The sequence below is a fragment of the Leucoraja erinacea genome, chromosome 9 (assembly GCF_028641065.1).
Source record: "Leucoraja erinacea ecotype New England chromosome 9, Leri_hhj_1, whole genome shotgun sequence".
Taxonomy (NCBI): Eukaryota; Metazoa; Chordata; class Chondrichthyes; order Rajiformes; family Rajidae; genus Leucoraja; species Leucoraja erinaceus.
The window spans coordinates 46518593-46538634 of NC_073385.1; the positions used below are offsets into that span (position 1 = coordinate 46518593).

Consider the following 20042-nt stretch of genomic DNA (forward strand, 5'->3'; position numbering starts at 1 on the left):
ATAGGTTCACCACCCTCTGAGTGCAGATATTTCACCTCAACACGCCTAAATGTCACATCCTGCAACTTGCACCTGCATGACATTGTTCCAGACACCATGGCACAGTGGTAGACTTGCTGCCTTACAGCGCCAGAGACCCGGATTCGATCCCGATTAAGGGTGCTGTCTGTCGAGTTTGTACGTTTTTCCCTTGACCATGTGGGTTTTCTCCAAAATCTTCGGTTTCGTCCCACATTCCAAAGACGTACAGGTTCGTAGGTTAAATGGCTTGGTATAAGTGCAAATTGACCCTAGTGTGTATCTCTAAACTAAACTAAACACCCTCGGCAGAGGACACATCCTTCCCATATCCAGTTTGCCTAGCCCTGTTAGAATGTTCTAAATTTCAGCCAGATCCCCTTTCATTCTTCTGAATTCAAGTCCATCTGTTCGAGCCGAAGATAGACACAAAAAGCTGGAGTACACTCAGCGGGACAGGGCATCTCTGGAGAGAAGGAATGGGTGACGTTTCGGGTCGAGACCCTTGTTCTAGCTCGGAATCACTCTGGTATCCATGCTAATCCCCTCAACTGCTTCATCCGGTAGCAAGTTCCATATTCTGAGTACTGTTTGGGTAAAGTGTTTTTTTCCTGAATTATCTATCAGATTTTATGCTGGTGGTTCCTGGGTTTTGACACTGCAGAAAAGGGTCCAGAGTTTCAATTGTCAAGAATTTCAGTTTCTTCAGCCTTTCCTGCTGAGCGTTTGCATTGAATTCTCACACATCTGGTTTAAAATATAAGGATGTCAGCAGTGCCGAAGTCGGGAGGGTATTTTGTTCAGCTTACCATTAAAGTACATTGTTGGGGCAATGGGATAGATATTATTTTACTGCGTTATGTTCACATCTGTCATGCACGTATCTATTGTTTGTATTCAGTCCCTGTAATGCAAAGGGTTCATCACATACACGCACACTACATTACGAGGACCAAAACAAATCTCGAAATGGCCTTTTTGCATTCGTGTAACCTTTTTTTTTTTTAAAATTCGGATGTGATTTGGCCATTAAATTCAAATTGTCAACCTTCTGATTTATGCGATCAAAATAAATTCTAAATTGAGCGTTGAAGACGCTCTAAGAAATTCTAAATTGAGCGTCTTTTTAGATTAATTATGAGGAAGTGTGCATTTCTGGGATCCCTGCATGTTGGAAGCATTACGAAAGTAACATTGCAACCTGGTTTAAGCTATGCTAGGATAGTAGTAAATGTTTAACGGCAGTTCCATTCACCGCAGCAAGCACTTTCAAAGAATAGTAAATAAATCATGGAATATTAATTTAAGATACGGACATGTTTTCTGGTTCTCTTTTAATACACCTCGGGCAACTAAGCGTTTTCATTCATCAAGGTATCTAATGAGAAATTTAAAAACACTTTTCAGTTCTCGTAATGCGGCGATTTTTGAAGCTTCAATGCGGTTGTCTTAAAAACGCGGGTTTAAATTGGGACACAGTGCTGTGTGGGGAGTCCTCGCCATCTCAAGGATGCAACGCGATTGCTCTAATATGCCCAAGTAGGCAACGACTATTGTACCCGGAGGCAACCTGCGTGTGATTGATTACCTCTGACCCTGCGGTGGATAAAACGCTGATTAGCGAGACGGGTACGGCTGAAGTTGGATTCCCTTTTACTATTCATTTTCACAAGCAAAGTGACCTACGCTGAACAGATCATGAGGAGAAATCGAGGGTTGCACAAATCCTGGTGGTATTTCTTGTTCAGTACAGTAGGGGTACGATTTGGGGGCTTTAGTTGGAGGGGCGATAACTTCCCCCTTAATGAGAAATAGTCGGCACGAAGACAAATGTTTTGCTCTTGTCGGAATTTCCCATGGAAGGACAGATGCAATGAGAGTGAGGGCTGATTGACAGTCGTCGCTTACGGTGTGACCAAGCTCCCCTATATGGATGTATGGATCCGTCTATGCTAATACCGAGATCAGCAGCTTGCTGACAGTAGAGGGACGAAGGGTCCAGCGTGTGAGCGGAGCCGGCTCTTCAAAAACCATGGCTGAAGGGGGTGAAGGGGAAGATGACATTCAGTTCCTTAGAACTGTGAGTATTGCTTTCGAAACATCTCGTTTTCTACAGTCACAAGAGATTTTAAATGAGCATCGCCGTGCGATCACATGGCGTAGAATATGGAGGTTATTGCATTAACAGTGCATTGCATTTTCCGTGTGAGCCGCCACATTGTAAAAATGGGAAAGCGTTCAATACTATAATAGTTCCTTATATTTTAATATTGTTTACAGTAAATATGCCCCGGTAAATTATATTCGTAGTGCCAAACAAAGATTGGTGCCAAACGCAATGCATATGTACAGCGCCGATGGGATGTCACATTGTAGCGATGTTGCTGTTTTGACATAAATGATCGAAATTCCTTGTTGGTGGTGATGATCTTGTGTTAAATTCATGGAACAGTATTTAAAAACATGCATTCCCCGACACTGGGTTTACTGGTGGAGATTATTTTAACAACATTCCTTGACTATCCGGGAACCGTGATAACGCATTAACACCGGCTTGAAGTTTGTCGCTAACTTATTTAACTAAAGACCATGCATTTTTAAAATGAAATCATTAAGTTAGAAGTGTTAACGAGTGGTTGATGATAGCATGTGCGAAATACAGATCTTTCCTAAAGCTGAGCTGTCAAGACTAATTCAAACTAACTCTTACACAAACTGGATTTCCTCGGACACTGGGCTTTCCCAGAAGAGCGGCACGCACCTCGACTTCATTACAGACTGGCTCTGTCTATTTTTAGTGGATGACTGCGGTGTATGTTGGGAATGTGCTGCCCGGTATTGTACTGTAAACGATCCGTGTTGGCAACGCACACGCGCGCAACAGGTGCATTGTGGCATGTGTTCCCTCTGGGACCATCTCTCCGGCCTCTGGCCAGAGACAGGCAGGGGAGTAGGGCTGGGGTTGGAGCTCCAGAAAGAAGGGGTTCGGCCCGAAACGTTGCCTATTTCCTTCGCTCCAGAGATGCTGCTGCACCCGCTGAGTTTCTCCAGCTTTTTTGTGTACCTTGGATAGGAAAGGTTTATAGGGACATGAGCCCGGCGCGGGACATGGGCCCGGCGCGGGAAATGGAACGAGCTTGTATGGGGCATCCAGGCTGACAGCAATGGGTTGTGTTGATGGGTCTGCTTCGGAGCAGTATAACTCTTTGTCTCTCTGACTCTAAAACAATACCTGGCAAAGGTTTGGGGTTGGGAGAAGTGTTAATTGTTTAGAATTTTATCTCCCAGCCTTTTGTTATAAGTAAGGGTAGCATCTGGCCACCAGTTTCACCACAATGATGAACTTGAACTCTTAAATCTCAAAAGTTCTATTACCTGAAAACTTATTAATCCACATTGAATTTGAATTTACAAAGAAACAGCATGGTGCCAGCAATGGCACTGTGCCATTCAAATGATCACATCACCTCAAATGAACAAATGATAGAAAGCCATTTCAAGAATCAGGCCTATAACTGCTCTGAGGTCAAGCAAATGAGAAGGGAACCTTATAATGGATTTTATATTCTCACCATTACTTTCACAGCAAAATTCAACAGTCATTCAGTCGATGTAGACTTTGCAGGCAGTATGTTGCTCATCTCTGATCTGCTTAGGCAGTAGTAATTATCTGGCGTGTTCCCATTTTTTCCTCAAGCATGAACATTTTGTTCCAGAATCTGAGTTAAACAAGTAAAAATGCAACACATGTGATCAAGTTGGGTTTCTACTTATAATCCAATGTCAATGTGAAAGCAGATGGCTGTTATTTCCAATTTAAAAAATTGTATAACTTCAATGGTGTAAATGTATTATTTAATTTGGAATATATTTTTAAAACATCCTTGGATTTCTCCAGAAAATCTAATTTAGTTATTTTTCAAGATCTTGTACATGTCTCAGTGAGAATTGAACTTAACGAAGGTTACTTGATTTGGTGATGAGTTCTCTGGCAATTATTTAGTATGAGCTGTGGTAAAATATGTAAAGAGCAATCACGTTAATTTAAGAGCCCATAATTTGTGCTTATGATGATGGGAAAATTCAGCAATTGTTGTCCAACTGTAAAAACTGGTTGCTTCTCCGCAAGATGTTATGCTGAATAGAAATTTTCAAATGGAAATCTTTTTGTAGTGACCGAATTAATGACTGAACTCTTTTCATTTTGATCTCTCATTGAAACTCTGAGAAGTAGCTAATACCCAGCTTAATGAGCTGTTTACAATTTTTCAATTTCATTGTCATAATTTTTGTTGAAAACCTTGCTGGCTCTGAGAAATGCATTTTACTTGTGTCAATCCAATTCTTTCAGAATAATTATTCCAAAACTATCTATTAAGATTTAAAAAAAAATCACTTTATCATGTGTCACATTTCACATCCAGTAAAAAATAAAAATGAGTTTGAGTAAAAATGATAGGAGACCAATTTATTTCTTGACTTAGGAACTGAAATATTTTCAATATAGTTGGCTGTTAAAAGGTTATTGTTGGAGATCTCAATAAGGGATATATTTTAAAGTGACACAGCTTTACATGTTTGTGCAGAAGGGGGTCCAAACTAAGTCCTTGATTCTTGTAATCTGTGATTGAAAGATACAGCATGGAAACAGGCTTTTCAGCTTACAGTCCACGCTGACCATTCATCACCCTTTCGCAATAGTTCTATGTTATCCCACTTTCAGTTCCACTCACTGTACACAGGGCAATTATACTGAGGCCAGTTAAACTACAAACCTGCATGTGTTTGGGATGTGGGAGGAAACTGGAGCACCCGGAAGAAACCTACTGAGTCACAGGTAGAATGTGCAAACTCCACACAGACAGCTCCTGGTCAGAATTGAACCCAGATCTCTGATGCTATGAGGCAGCAGCTCCTCCAGCTGTGCAACTGTGCCGCCCTTGTGGTATGAATTAATTGCAAATGCAATAGCCATGCATTACCTTTTAGAAATCCTGGTTTCTTGTAATGATGTAGAATTCTGAGCTTTCATAAAATACTGTTTTATTTAAGTTTTAACCAGTTTGTTGATCCTTTTGTTACATTGACATACAACCATAGAGTTTAAAATTTGAAATTCCTGTTAGCCAATTAACAAAAAAGTGCAGATTGGTCCAAATGAAGGGTCCTAATCTGAAAAGTCAACAGTCCATTTCCCTCTGCAGATGTTTGACACGTTGATTTTCCAGCTGTTTGCTTATTATTTAAGATTTAATTATCTGTGGTCTCTTGTGTCTCTATCAAAAACAATGCTGTTGCTTCTGAAGACCATCAGGGACCTATAAATTGATGAAAAGGGTCAGGGTATCTCCTTAAACAAACAAATTGAACCATTGTTAATATGCAGTACAACGTTTGAACCACATTGTGCCATTTAGGTTATTAAATTCATTGTAACCTTCGTTCAGAAAATGAGATGAGGCATGGAATAGCACAATGGAATTGAAGCTGAGTTACAGTAGATATGGGTTGGGAGCTTTACTTTTGAACGGCCAGCCATAATTAAAAGCTGAAAGGAATAAGACTTGCAACGTCATGTTATTTCTCGGTGCCAGATAGGTTATTTGGCAGTAATTAGTAATTCACTGCTATTGAAAATATGGTTTCACAGGACTGGGAAAACTACTACTGTCCTCTCCTGGTGTGTTTAGTGTTTCTAGATCAGAGAAAGGCAGAACTGTGCCACTTTATGGAGGAGCAAAGCAACTTCCTGTTTTAACTATGCATGCGCAGTCACTTGAAATGGACATATTGATGAGTCAGCAAAGTTGGCTTCTATTCTTCTTACAAAATACAGCCCAATCTATTGAAGGTTATGGTTGAGGAACTGCAAACGCTGTGGGATAAGTTACCTCATAACAACAAAGCACCAGAAATTTGACCTTTGCCTCCTTTGCTCAAAGAACCACCTAGGGAACCATCTAAGGGATTACTAGATACCTGAATTAATATTGGTTGAACTCACATTTACTATTCTATGTAATATTAGCTTTTATGCAACCAACCATGGTTTGATGGGATTTGTGCACAACAGAGCGAATAAGATAATTTATTCTTGCCAAGACATCACAAGTCAGGCAGCAAATAATAAGTGAGTATTTCCTTGCCAGCCCAAGTCGCCTTAATTAGTAGTATTTCAGTTTTATATGCTGAAATGCACAGGATATAATTAAGCACAATAATTAACTGATGCATCAAGATTACAAGATAGTTTAAGCAGATCAGAGTAATTCTGTAACAACAAGGTTTAACTAATTCAAGTTGTTTAACTGGATTTTGTTCAGAGCACCAATTTATAGCAACAGCTTTTTATTAAACTTGTTCTTGCCTGAGAACATTGTGGACATTTGCACATGTTGCTGTATTGAATTGAATTGAATTAAATTTAATTGAATACTTTATTGTCACATGTGACAAGTCACAGTGAAATTATTTGCTTGCATACCTTAGCAGGTATGTAAATAGTTGCCCATAAAGGGTGCTTACAAAGTTACCCCCCCCCCCCCCCCCCCCCCAAGAATTGCCTGACCTAAGCGCAATCCCTGATAGTTCAGAGAGCATAGAAATAGTCCACTGAGGCCGCAGGCAAGAGTTGCCATTTTTAAAGTTCAGACTGGTCCACACACAAAGTCTCCTGGAGCGGCACCTGATCCAGGCAAGCTCCAGGCTGCTGCAGAACCTCCAGCTGTGACCTCCATGCAGATCGTCCAGTGAACCGTTGTCCATCTCGTTGCCTGGCCACCTTCAGTCTTTGTGCTACAGGGGCACCTTACGCAACCGACCTTGAGGGCGGGGAAAGTAAGACCCCAGTTCGCACTCTTACTGGCCCTTTCTCTTGTGTCCACTGGCTCCCTCCGTCCTCCTCTCTGATTCACTGGTCCTCAGGCGACAAGCAGGAGCTGGGCTTGGGCTTGCCTCTGCAGGCCATGGCCTGCCGCCTCCTGCCTTTCAGCAGCACATAGATGGTCTTTCTGGGAAGAACAGGGCATCTTGGAAGACAACTTTCTCATTTTGCTGTGTAAACACCATTATGATTTGTGCGCAAATAACGGTGACAGTTATGCAGTTCATTGATAATTTTATAACAAAATGTAACCAGACATTAAGTATGATCTGTTCAAGGTTGAAAAACGTTCAAGAAGACAATTGAATTAGAAATTGGTGAGATGCATTACTTTATTTGTCATGGAGCTATACCGCATGGAAATGGGCCCTTTGGCCCACTTTATCCATGTCCACTAAATCAGCATAGTCATGGAATAGTCCCATTTGTCTGATTTTAATCTATAGCCCTCTAAACTATTCCTATCCAAATTTCTGTCCAAATGTCTTTTAAAAATCATATTGTATCTGCTTCTATTGCTTCCTTTGGAAGTTCATTGCAGATACAGACTATCCTCTCCTGAAAAAATTGTTCCTGAGGTCCTCCTTAATTCTTTTCCCTCTGCCTTAAGCCCTCTAGGTTTAGATTAATCTACCCATGAGAAAGACTGTGCGCCGACAGTTTATCCATTCCCCTCATGTTTTTGTACATGTCCATAAAGAAACTCTTCATGTTCCAACACTCTAAAGAGAAAACATCCAGCCAATCCAACATCTCCCACAATGCAAGGTTACAAACATCCTAGTGAAACTCTTTTGTACTTTTTCCCACTTAATGGCATCCTTTCTATAGCTGTAGGATCAAAACTGCGCAATGTGCCTTGTGGCCTCACCAATTACTTGTACAGTTGCGTCATGATGTTCCAACTTTAGTGCTCAATATCCTTCTCAATGAAGGCAAAAGCCTTCTTCACTTGTCACTTTCAGAGGACCATAGTCCTATACTCCCAGGTTTCTCTGTTCTGCAACAATCTCCAGGGCTCTACATTTACTGTGTAAGCCCTGCCCTGGTTTGACACACAACACCTCACACTTGTCAGTGTTATATTCCATTTTGTCATTTTTTGTCCTACCTTCCCAATTGATCTAGATCCTGATGTAAACTTAGATATTTTTCCTCATTGTCTACTATACCACTAATTTTAGTGATATCTGCTAATTCTCAAACAACATTAAGTGCATTGTCATCCAAATCATGAATATAGATAAAAAATAAAAGTTGACCCAGCGCCAACTCCAGCAGCACTGCATTGGTAACATACCTCCACAACTACCCTTTGCATCTTTCCTCCAAGCCAATTTTGAATACAATTGGCCAGCTCATCTTTGATTCTATGAGTTCTAACCTTCCAGAATAACATAGCATGCAGCACTTTGTCATAGGCCTTGTGATAGTCCATGTAGCCAACATCCACTGTCCTGCCCTCATCAATCCTCTTTGTGATATCTTAAAAAACAAACTATCAGTTTGTGAAATATAATTTCCCACAAACAAAGCCATGCTGACTATCCCCAATCTGTCCAAACCTATCCAAATGCTTGCAGATCTTGTCCCTAATGCCCCTGTCCCACTTAGGAAACCAGAACGGAAACCGCTGGAGACTTTGCGCCCCGCCCAAGGTTTCCGTGCAGTTCCCCGAGGTTTTTGTCAGTTTCCCTATGGTCGAAAGTGGTTTCCGCTTCTTCTATGTTCCGGCGATTATTTCAAAAAATTAAAAACCGGCCGTGACTAAAAATAGGCTGCCGTTTTAAAAATTGGTAACATTTTAGTCAAAGCCGGTTGCAATGCTAGTTGAAGGTGGTTGCCGGAGGTTGCAGGTGGTTGCCGGAGATTGCAGGTAGTGGAAGGTAAGACCTTCCATTACATGCAACCTCCGGCAACCATCTTCAACTAGCATCACACACACACACAGAGAGTTTTAAAAGTATATACTAGACCAAGGGCAGGCCCGTTCGGGTTTGTTCCCCCAACGTGTGGTTGCGGGGGAGGGGGAGCGGGCGGCAGCAGGCAGCGTCACACACACTAACTACCCCCGCACTCACACACTAATTACCCCCTTTGATATTTTATTAATATTATTAATTTGCTCCTTTTTACCCCATAACCGCCCTATCCACTGACGCATATCCCGCAACTCGCAGGCGCGTCTAGAGAGGAAGGGGAGGGGGGGAGGGGTAGAGAGTGAGGGCAGAGAGAGAGTGGGAGAGAGAGAGACAGAGAGAGGGGGGAAAGAGGGAGAGGGGGTTGGAGGGGGAAGGAGGAGTGGGATGGTGGGTGAGGGGGGGAGAGGGGGGGAGGGGGGGACCAAGAGATGGGAGGGGGGGAAGGGGGGCTGGGGAGAAGGGGGGTGGAGGGAAGGGGGTAGTGAAGGGGTGGAGGGGAGGGTGACAGACGATCGTCCCCAGGTAAAGAGCAAAGATCCTATAGGATCTTTGGTGGGGCGAGAGGGAAGAAGGAGAGGGGAGGAGGTTTGAAGAGGAGGGGGGAGGAGGGGAGCTGGGCGAGTGAGTGGGCTGCCAAATGAGGAGAGAAGCGGCTTCTGACTCTGGAAACCCACAGCTGGAATGAGCGTGCAGGCGGGCGGGGCATCACGAGCTGTGCCGACAGTGAGGAGAAGGTTCAGCGCGTGAGGCGCCGCTGCCCCGAGATCTGCAGAATAAATATCCTATAGCGGAACGGAGCTGTAGAATCATTGTTCAGCAGAACTTTCTCGATCTTTCTGTGCCTTTAATCCACAGCGGTGGGGGGGCTGGGCCAGGTGGCAGGTGGGCCTGGATTGGTGGGCATGTGGGCATTGTGACGTCAGCAGCTGGCAAGTGGCGATTATATTTTTAAAAAGTGAGTTTTGTGAACAACATTATTTAAAATTTGGGGAAATAATTGACGGAATTTAGAGAGAGAGTTAAATCCTTACCGAAATTGTAAAAATCTCTGTTTATGCGTCTGGTTTTCGAGGAGATACGTTTCAAAGCAAAATGACATACACACACATACACAAACACACGCGGAGTTTTAAAAGTATATAGATAGATATGATAGATTGTGTGTTCTTTTTTGATTGTGCCACTGCTGGCAAATTCATTTCACTGCACTTATATGTGTATGTGATGAATAAAATTGATTGATTGATTGAATGAGAAGAAGTGCCAACCCCAGCTGAACAACCAACAGGCCTGGACCCCACTGCCACCGCATGGCCCTACCGTCGTGATGTCTCACCACCCCTGCCGTTGCCCCGAGGTCTCACCACTGCGGTCTCGATGTCTCCTTGACCGCCGTGGTCTTGATGACTCCTTGATGGCCGCTTAAAACCCCAGTCGGGGCGCCCGGGTCGGAAAAAGCGGAACGTTAATTTAAATGCGGATCTCCCCCTGACGTCACTCGAACCTCATGGAATATTTTGTGTATGAAACGGGTGCCGATTCACCCGAGCCATCGTGGCTGCCCACCTCATTGTGACGTCATCAATTGAAGCTTAAAAGGCAAGTTTGTCATTTTTTTAAACTTTAATCACCAATAAGTTGTGAAATATCGCATCAAATCTTAAGTGAAGCTGATCACTGCTTAGTGGGGGAAATGTGTCAGAATATTTTAAAAATTTATTGTTACCGCTTAGTTTTTTGGAGAAAATATAAAGACGCACATATACACACATACTCAGGCACATACAAGATGAGTGTTTTAAAGTTATAGGGAAGTAAGGACACATGGACAAATTTAACACATTCAACCCTGTCCAAGCCCTTTACACTATGAGAGACCCAGTCAATATTATGGAAGATGCAATGTTCAACTCGTACTCCTTTATTAGTTTTACAGCAATCTGCAATCTCACCACATATCTGCTCCTCTTGTTCCCCCAATTAAAGTCTTTGCATTAGTCATTGTAACATGTATGAATGCATTGTATTTTACATCATGGCAGAATACTCTTTGTTCTCTGATACTGTGAATGTTGTTTTATTTATTTGCATTTAAGGGTTTCTCGTGAGGATTTTAAATTGTTTGTGTTGAATAGATGGTTAATGTATATCATTTTCTAAAATCAAATTAAGAATGTATATAGGGAGTTTATGCTGAGCAGATTTATGATGAGAGCAAATTAATAAACAGATGGAACCTGGCATGGAGAGATTAGATTTATCACAACTATTTTATGGCTAGATTAATCGACCTATGAGGCATGTTAATTAAGTAATTTGCTAGCTGAAACATTGAAGAATATTTATTAGAGGTAGTTGGTTGCTTTCATCACTTAATTGTAAAAGGTCATACTCAAAAGATTAAAATAAATGATATGCTTGTAATTTATTTTATGCATTAAATTGAGAAAAAATACCTTTTGTTACAGCTTGCACGTTTTCACCATTTTTTTATTTTACTCCAATGTATCTTGGAGGAAGCTATTGTTAAATAAAAGCAATAAATAGCAGCAATACTTTTGGAATTGTGTAATAATTGGGGATAGTTTAATACCTCAAGTATTAGAAATGAGATAAATTACGGTCACCAGGGGCGCCAACGATTGGTAGCTCCGCCAACAGTCTGTTTTTTTCATCTTTTAAAACATTTTTAGTGCGTTTTATAAGTTTGTGTAAATGTTCTCCGGTTTGTTTTATGTGGGGGGTGGGGGAGGGAGGTCGGGGGAGACTTTTATTTTTCAGTTTCTTACCTTGCTGGAGATGCGATGGACTGGGCCTGCAGCCATGAGATCCCCATGCTGATGGTCAGTGAAGAAATGCTGTTCCCAGTTCACACTGATTGAGGTCTGCCAATGAGGAAGTATTATGCATTGATTGGCTGATTGAGAATAGTTCAATTTGGTCATTTGATTCCTTTATTTTAATGGCGGGCATTCAAAATTCAAATTCTAAAATTTCTATTCTACGCTCAAGTGCTAATATTGGAGCCTGTCTTTGTCATTAAATTGACAGGTTCATACGTCAGTTCTTTCACAATCACACAATCACAATCGGGGGGGGATGTCAGCTCCCCCGCGGCGGGCGATTGAACCCCGCGTCGTGGCTGGTCGAGCCTCTGCGTTCGTCGGAGCTCCCGACTAGCCTCGCCCGAGACTGCGAGCCCTTGATGGGAAGTCCGCAAGCCGCGGTCGGAGCTATCCCAGGCAAGGGATCGGCTCCGTTAATAAATCCGTGCCCTGCGGTGGGGCTCAAGGTTCGTCCGAGGAGAATAAGCCATGTCGACACATTCTTTCATCACAAGGCTGTCCCGCCATCCCAGGAATTAACCTGGTGAACCTACGCTGCATTCCCTCAATAGCAATAATGTCCTTCCTCAAATTAGGAGACCAAAACTGCACTCAATACTCCAGGTGCGGTCTCACCAGGGCCCTGTACAACTGCAGTAGGACCTCCTTGTAGCTAAACTCAAATCCTCTCACAAAGGCCAACATGCCATTAGCTTTCTTCACTGCCTGCTGTACCTTCATGCTTACTTTCAGTGATTGATGTGCAAGGACACCCAGGTCTCGTTGCACTTCCCCTTTTCCTAATCTGACACCATTCAGATAACAATCTGCCTTCCTGTTCTTGCCTCCAAAGTGGATAATCTCACATTTATCCACATTATACTGCATCTGCCATGTATCTGCCCACTCACTCAAACTATCCAAGTCATCCTACAGCCTACAGCCTCAGAGCATCCTCCTCGCAGCTCACACTGCCACCCAGCTTTGAGTCATCTGCAAACTTGGAAATGTTACATTTAATTCCCTCATCTAAATTGTAAATATGTATTGTAAATAATTGGGGTCCCAGCACTGTGCCTTGTGGCACCCCATTAGTCACTGCCTGCCATTCTGAAAAGGACCCGTTAATTCCTACTCTTTGCTTCCTGTCTGCCAACCAGTTCCCTATCCATGTCAGTACCCTACCCCCAATACCATGTGCTCTAATTTTGCACTCTAATGTCTTGTGTGGAACCTTGTCAAAGGCTTTTTGAAAGCACAAGAATGAAAGAGGCTGCAAAATGTGGTAGACATTGCTCTGTCCATCAGGGATATTGACAAATCTACCATCAAAGGGAACTACAGGAAGCACTGCCTCAAGAAGGCAACTAATATCATCAAAGACTCAAATCATCTTTGCTCAGCCTTCATTTAGCTGTTACCATCAGAAAGAACGTACAGAAGCCTGAGAACATTTAGCTACAAGGTTCAAAAACAGCTTCTTCCCATCAACTGTCAGGCTCTTGAAGCACCCTGCCCGAAGCCAACCAAAACCCTAGTGCAGCAATTAAGACAATGGATTTTGTACAGGTTGTACTTTGTGCTTCATTTTGCACTATTGTGGTCTGGTTACTTAGTATTACTGATTATTATATTGTTGATTATTGTCTATTTATTTGTTGTGTTGTTTTAATATGACTCTAAAGCTGCATCAAATAAGAATTTCATTGCTCCCTTCCTGGTGCATATGACAATTGAATATTCTTGTCCGTTGATACCAAGTAATAATTCAGTATAATAATACCTAATCCCAATAAAAACTATCAGTAAAAGTATTTAATACCTTTTAACCTGTAATCAAAGATGAACATTTTGAGTTTAGTGGTTTTGACTTTCGACTGTGAACAATTCTTTTAACTACCAGTAATTGAAAGAGAAACAGGTATCCGTGTCCATCTGTGTTACATTGATGAGGTAATTGGCTACTGCAAAAAATGATTACTTTTTGAGTTGATTATAATTAAAAAGATGCTCAAATTTATCAGCAGATTAAACAAGGTCTATGAATGGAGAAAGAGAGTTCAATGGTTGATAATTGTACACCAGAGCTGAAAAATACTATTTACCCCATCAGATTCCTTTCCTATGTTGCAGCTGCAATTTTATAAGGTCACAAGTGATAGGAGCAGAACTAGGCCATTTGGCCCATCAAGTCTACTTCTCCATTCAATCATGACTGATCTATCTCTACATCTTAACCCCATTCTCCTGCCTTCTCCCCATAACCTCTGACACCCGTACTAATGAAGAATTTATCTATCTCTGCTTTAAAAAATATTTTTGACGGCCTCCACAGCCTTCTGTGGCAAAAAATTCCACAGGTTCACCACCCTATGATGAAATAGATTCCTCCTCATCTCCTTCCTAATGGAACATCCTTTAATTCTGAGGCTATGACCTCTAGTCCTAGACTCTCCCACCAGTGGAAACATCCTCTCCACGCTATCCACGCCAATGTTATCATTATTTTATTGTCAATGAATTTCTACTGCATTCAAACTTAAGATTTATCTTCCTGTGTGTATTTTCTCCCTTTCCCACTTCCTATTGCCTGCTGACTATCCTCTGAATATAGTCCACATTTTATTTATTTATTTTATTTTATTTTTAAATATTTTTATTAGAAGTACAATAAAGTACAGTATTACACATCACATATATCTTATTACATTTGTTGTACCACTTCATTTTTTGAGCTTTAAGAAAGATAGAAATAAAGGAAATAAGGAAAGTGAAAAAGAGTCATGAAGGTGCAGGAAAGTGTTGGGAAAAGAAAGCCCCTTAGAAAAGAAGTTAGAGAAGGAAGTAAAGAAAGGAAATAGACCCTAGAAAAGAAAGAAAAAACAAAAAGAGAAACAATCACTCTATTATAACACAAAACTCTGCAAAAAAAGGGATATACCAACCGTATTTTTTTTTTTTTTACCCCCCGTTACCAGATCCTGGCACCATTTATTTTTTAAATTACTATTGCACCTTATGCTTGTAGTAGTTCCATAAATGCAGACCACGTCTTTTGGAAATGGTCTGCTTTGCCTGCTAGGAGGAGTCTCATCTCTTCCAGGTGTAATGTTTCGAACATGTTTGAAATCCACATTTTTATTGTTGGTATAGGAGCATTTTTCCAGAATTTGAGTATAAGCTTTTTTCCCATTATTAGCCCGTAATTACGTAGGTTCTTTTGAAGCACGTTTAGTTCGGGGCTATCTTCCGTTATTCCAAAAATAATCCATCTGCTTTTGGTACAAGTTTTATTTTAAATAATTTTGTGAAGATTTCAACTATTTCGTTCCAGAGTTTTTGGATTTTTATACAGAAAACAAAAGAATGCGCTATGGTAGCTTCTTGAATGACATTTATCACAAATGGGTGAGACGTTAGGGAAAAGTTTATTTATTTTGGTTTTTGAATAGTATAGTCTATGTAATGTTTTGAATTGAATTAGAGTGTGTCTTACGTTGATCGAGCATTTATGCACATATAGTAAGTGTTTATCCCAGCTCTCTTTTGAAATTTTTATAGCTAGTTCTTGTTCCCAGTCTCTTCTAATACCATCAGTTGTAGGTATTTCTATATTTAAAATAGTGTTGTATAAGTATGATATTGGGTGATAAAAAATTATGGCTGTCGCTTTTTCCAGTTCCAGTGAAAGGTCAGGATGAAATGTTAACTGGACCTCTTTCCACAGATGCTGGATGTTTCAAGCATTATCTGTTTTTCATTTTGGATTTCCAGATGCACATTATTTTGATTTTTAGTAAGCATTCAATTAGGTCAGCTTTCTCAGATGTTTATGTAAGTAATTTAATTAAATGAGATATTACTTATCTATTAACATAATATAGGACAAATTGTTACATGCTTTGAGCTAAAGCAGTAAAATATTTTAGATGTCAGATGATTAGAACTTAATTGGTTGTTGACATAATTTCACATGTGGGATTTCACTGGCATTTGTTTCTTCTAATAACCTTGTATCTTAATAAAATACAGAAAAATAATGACTCATAAACATTTTTATACTCTTGTTATTCATATATGTTAGGTTTTCAATTATTGGAAAGGTTGTTTTATGTACATTTTTAATAATGATACAGCTGGGAAATATTGCAACTTCTGCCTGTTAACATATATTTATGGTCAATGTTCTTTCTATGGATATGCACTTGAGAACAATGTCAGAAATAATTTATAAGAAATGGGACAAATGTTGCAAAATGTCCAACCATGATCAAATGGCAATATTGCAGTAAAAATTGTTCCTCCAAAATGTGTGTATGTGTTTTGGTGTGTGTTTGGGTGGGGGGGAGGGGGGGTGGAAGTAAACTCGGAGAAAAGACGGGTGCATCACGGGGGAGGGGGGCCAGAGGGCTAGTGGCTGGAATTGCAATTGACGGGATGAAATTTGAGGAAACTGTACTTGCATGCTTGTCTATTTTTCTCAAACAAAGCAGGGTTGATAAATGAACTGTTGGGGGGTGATGAATCGTTCATTATTGCAATAGGCAATGCATTAAATAGCAAGAATAAACTTGTGGATAGGAGTGCACATATTTGTTTTATTAAGTACAGTTGCATTGAAAATGGCATCTCTTGCAGGTGATAAGGGATGCTATGCTGATGCAACGTCAGAAATCAAATGCATCCCATCTGTTTGCAGAAGACAATAATATTTTACATTTTTAGTAAATTACATTAAAAAATAAATATTCAGACTATATTTAAACACTACAATGGAAATGCTGCATGTTAATATACCAGCTAAGTGAATCTGAAAATAACCAAAGCAAATATTATTTTATTTTATTTTGAAGCTTATAGGATATTTTTGTGAGAATATGTTCTGGTAAATCTTATTTGGAAACTGGTTCCTTCTGGAAGCATACTGGATTCAAGCTTGGTCCTTCCTGATGTATAATTAGATGTAGAAAAGCTGATGTGGCCAAGATGAATGTAATTGCTGCACTCGTCTGTCTTTTGAGACCATTGCACTAGCTCACATCAGCAAAGTCACAGAGTAACATGCTGAAGTGTAGAATTTCTAAACTAATAATTATTTCAGAATTGCAACTGGATACTGTATGAACCTTTGATTAGCCCACAGATTAGTTTGACAAGTAGAGGCATTGAATAACGTGACTATTTTCAAATAAATTGTAAAATTGTATCAAATAACCAGAATAGTGGCCATGTTTTATAGTTTTAGCATCTACTAGGTAGACTAAGTTGGGTGCCAGTCACATGGGAGGCCTGGTCCCACAACGCAACCCATTCCCCAACGCAATATTCCACCATTCACCCATAGCCCCTAACTGCGCAGGCGTGGCTCAATTCCCCTCATCCCCGAGCACTCCCTCCCCCTCCTCTTCATGTGTGGGAAGGGAGGAGGGAAGGGAGGAGGGGAGGGTGGAAGGGAAGTTGGGTGTGTGGCGGGTGGGCGGTGTGGGGTGGGATGGGGAGGAAGGGGTGCGTGTGGACTGGGTGTGGGAGAGGGTGGTGTGGGGGAGGGGGGGTGTGAGGTGGGAGGGAAGTGTGTATGTGGGTGGGAGGGATGTGGGAGAGGGGGAGGAGGGATATGAGAGGGGGTGTATGTGGGGGGGAGGGGTGTGAGCGGGGGGGGGGGGGGTGTGGGGGCACGGGGGGGGGTTGTGGGGGGCGGGGAGGGGGGTTGTAGGGCAGGGTGTGTGTGGGCAGCGGAGCATGTGGGGGTGTGTGGTGGGGGGGTGTGTGTGTGGTGGGGGGGTGTGTGGGTGGGTGGGGTGTGTGTGGGTGTGGGGGGGGGGTGCGTGTGAGGGTGTGTGTGTATGGGCAGGGGGCTTGTGGGGAGTTGTGAGGGGGAGGGGTGTGTGGGCGGGGTGGAAGTAAATTCGGAGAAAAGATGGATGCATCACGGGGGAGGGGGGCCAGAGGGCTAGTGGCTGGAATTGGCAGTGCGATGGGGATTCACAGCAGGCGCCGGTCGCTGGTTGTTCTCCTCAACCGGGATCAGAGTCTCCGATTTCCATTTGGCGACATCGGCGACGTCTCCGACTCTGGGCTGGGCTGGGTCTCTGACTCTGGGCTGGGCTGGGTCTCTGACTCTGGGCTGGGCTGGGTCTCTGACTCTGGGCTGGGCTGGGTCTCTGACTCTGGGCTGGGCTGGGTCTCTGACTCTGGGCTGGGCTGGGTCTCTGACTCTGGGCTGGGCTGGGTCTCTGACTCTGGGCTGGGCTGGGTCTGGTCTCCGACGTTGGGCTGCTGCTTGGGGTGGGGCTGGGCTGCTTGGGGCGGGGCTGGGCTACTTCGGGCCCCTACGAAAGTCCGGTTGGAAACATCCACCGGCCACTCTCAGCTCCAGTAATGGACATGATGGCGCAGGAAGGAGCAGACAGTTCCGGGAGTGACAGGTGAAGAGACTAATCCGCGCAGCACCGACTGGCAGGAGAAGAGATCAATCTGCGCATGCACGGTTTATAAGATTTTAAATCTCGCTAACTTTTACGACATTCAACCGATCGGAATGAAACTTGCCGCACTTGCAGCACAGTAGAACGGTGAGTGAACTGCCAAAAAAATCGTAGCACTATTGTGAACTGTTTTTGCACAAATTGGAAGACCGCCAAACTGGAAGATAACAAGATCAGAGTCTGTCACATATTTATGTAACAGAAGCTTTATTTAGAAATGATTGCCCATAATTTTCTGCAAAAGAATGTTGTTTTCAAATAGAATTACCATTATTTAGCCTTTGAAATGGTGGGAAATCTTGTAATGCACTATATTGCTGCTACTCTGATCTTTCTGTGTGACAACTGACGTGTATTCTTTCAGAACACACCACGTCGATTCCTGCGACATCTTACTGATATCCCCCAGAATTACTCCGGTAAACCTTTACCAGTTTAATCCAAGACCAGTAATATGAGTGGAAATTTGTAGGATAGCGGATATTGAACAAAGGGGCAGATAAGTTTCTGTTTGTAGAATAATTATGTTTAGATTAACGTTTTCATTTTGTTTGGAAATTTAACAACTAATTATAAAGCAGTTTTAAATTGTGTCTCTGGGTTTGCAGCTGGCAAAGCTGAGAATAGGGCTTAGTTGGCTGTGACTTACAAAACGAGGGGTATTATTGGCAGTGATGGAAGAGTGAAGCATAGTTCTTTGAGAACGTAAATGTGGGGGCAGGGGAATATATGTCTTGTGGAGTTTGGAAACGATGGAAGGTAATGCACAGAATGTGAACACTAGTAGCATGGAAGAAGATATGAAGAGTCATTCTATTCTTGTTCTTGGTGATGCAGAAGGGCTTAAAGAAGAACAAGAACAACATTTGAGACAGTGGGGAGCTCTGAGAGGAATCCATGGGTGAAGAAAAATATGTCAGAGGCACGGATGTGAAAAAATAATTTGTCAGGAGATGCAATAGAGTCAGTGAAATGGAGGGAATGAGTATACTTAGGGAAGTACAATGGAAGAAAGTCTTTAGTTGTCATGGAACGTGAAATTCGTGCTGCAGCTTAACAGATCCAGAATCAAAATAATATACAGATAATATATAATAATCAATATTTGTTGTGTTCAAGTCCCCGATGATGGTTGGGAAGAAGCTGTTCTTGAACCTTATGGTCGTGGTTTCCAGTCTCCTGCACCTTGTCCCTGCTGATAGTTGCAAAATGAGAGCATGACGAGGGTGGTGTAGATCGTTCATGATATTGGCTGCCCTTTTAAGACAGCACCATGTTATAAGAAAGATGTCAAGCTGGAAAGGGTGCAGAGAAGATTTACTAGGATGTTGCCAGGACTCGAGGGCCTGAGCTCTAGGGAGAGGTTGAGCAGGCGAGGATTTTATTCCTTGGAGCGTAAAAAGATGAGGGATGATCTTATAGAGGTGCGCAGAATCATGAGAGGAATAGATCGGGTAGAATAGAGGAATCAAATACCAGAGGACATGGGTTTAAGGTGAGGGAGGGAAAGATTTAAGAGGAACATACTAGAGGAGGTAAACATCTGGTTCAGTGTGAGGGGAAAAAAAGCATCAAACAGTCATCAATTAACTGAAACTTAAACAGGACTGAACCCCAGATGAATTCCCATAGTTACGATTCGGAGTGAGTGAATGGAATTTAAAAAACTTTTTCAATGACAGAATATTCAACCAGATGAAGCAGGTGGAGGCAGATGGAAATTGGTTGGGGAATTTCACATAATGAAAGAAGTTAGTGATGCCAGTATTTTGTTGCCCGTGGTGAAAATTAGCCTGTTGTGACCAGAAAGTTGGAAATTGGACCAGAGTGCCAGTAATGTCACAGATGGAGGTGTGAATTGACTTGGCAAACAGAGAAAGAATAGATTCATGATAGGGAGGAATTGTCT

General features: G+C 42.0%; 1 protein-coding gene across 3 annotated transcripts in view; it reads left to right on the forward strand.

The window, feature by feature from the left end:
* Window positions 1–953: 953 nt before the first annotated feature.
* The window catches only part of ryr3 (ryanodine receptor 3), a 324483-nt gene continuing 305394 nt past the window's right edge, over window positions 954–20042 (forward strand). For all 3 annotated transcript variants that reach the window (XM_055640726.1, XM_055640727.1, XM_055640728.1), the window contains exon 1: window positions 954–2098. In XM_055640726.1, coding sequence (XP_055496701.1) covers window positions 1952–2098 — 147 coding nt within the window. In that variant the 5' untranslated portion in view covers window positions 954–1951. The remainder of the gene's footprint in view (window positions 2099–20042) is intronic.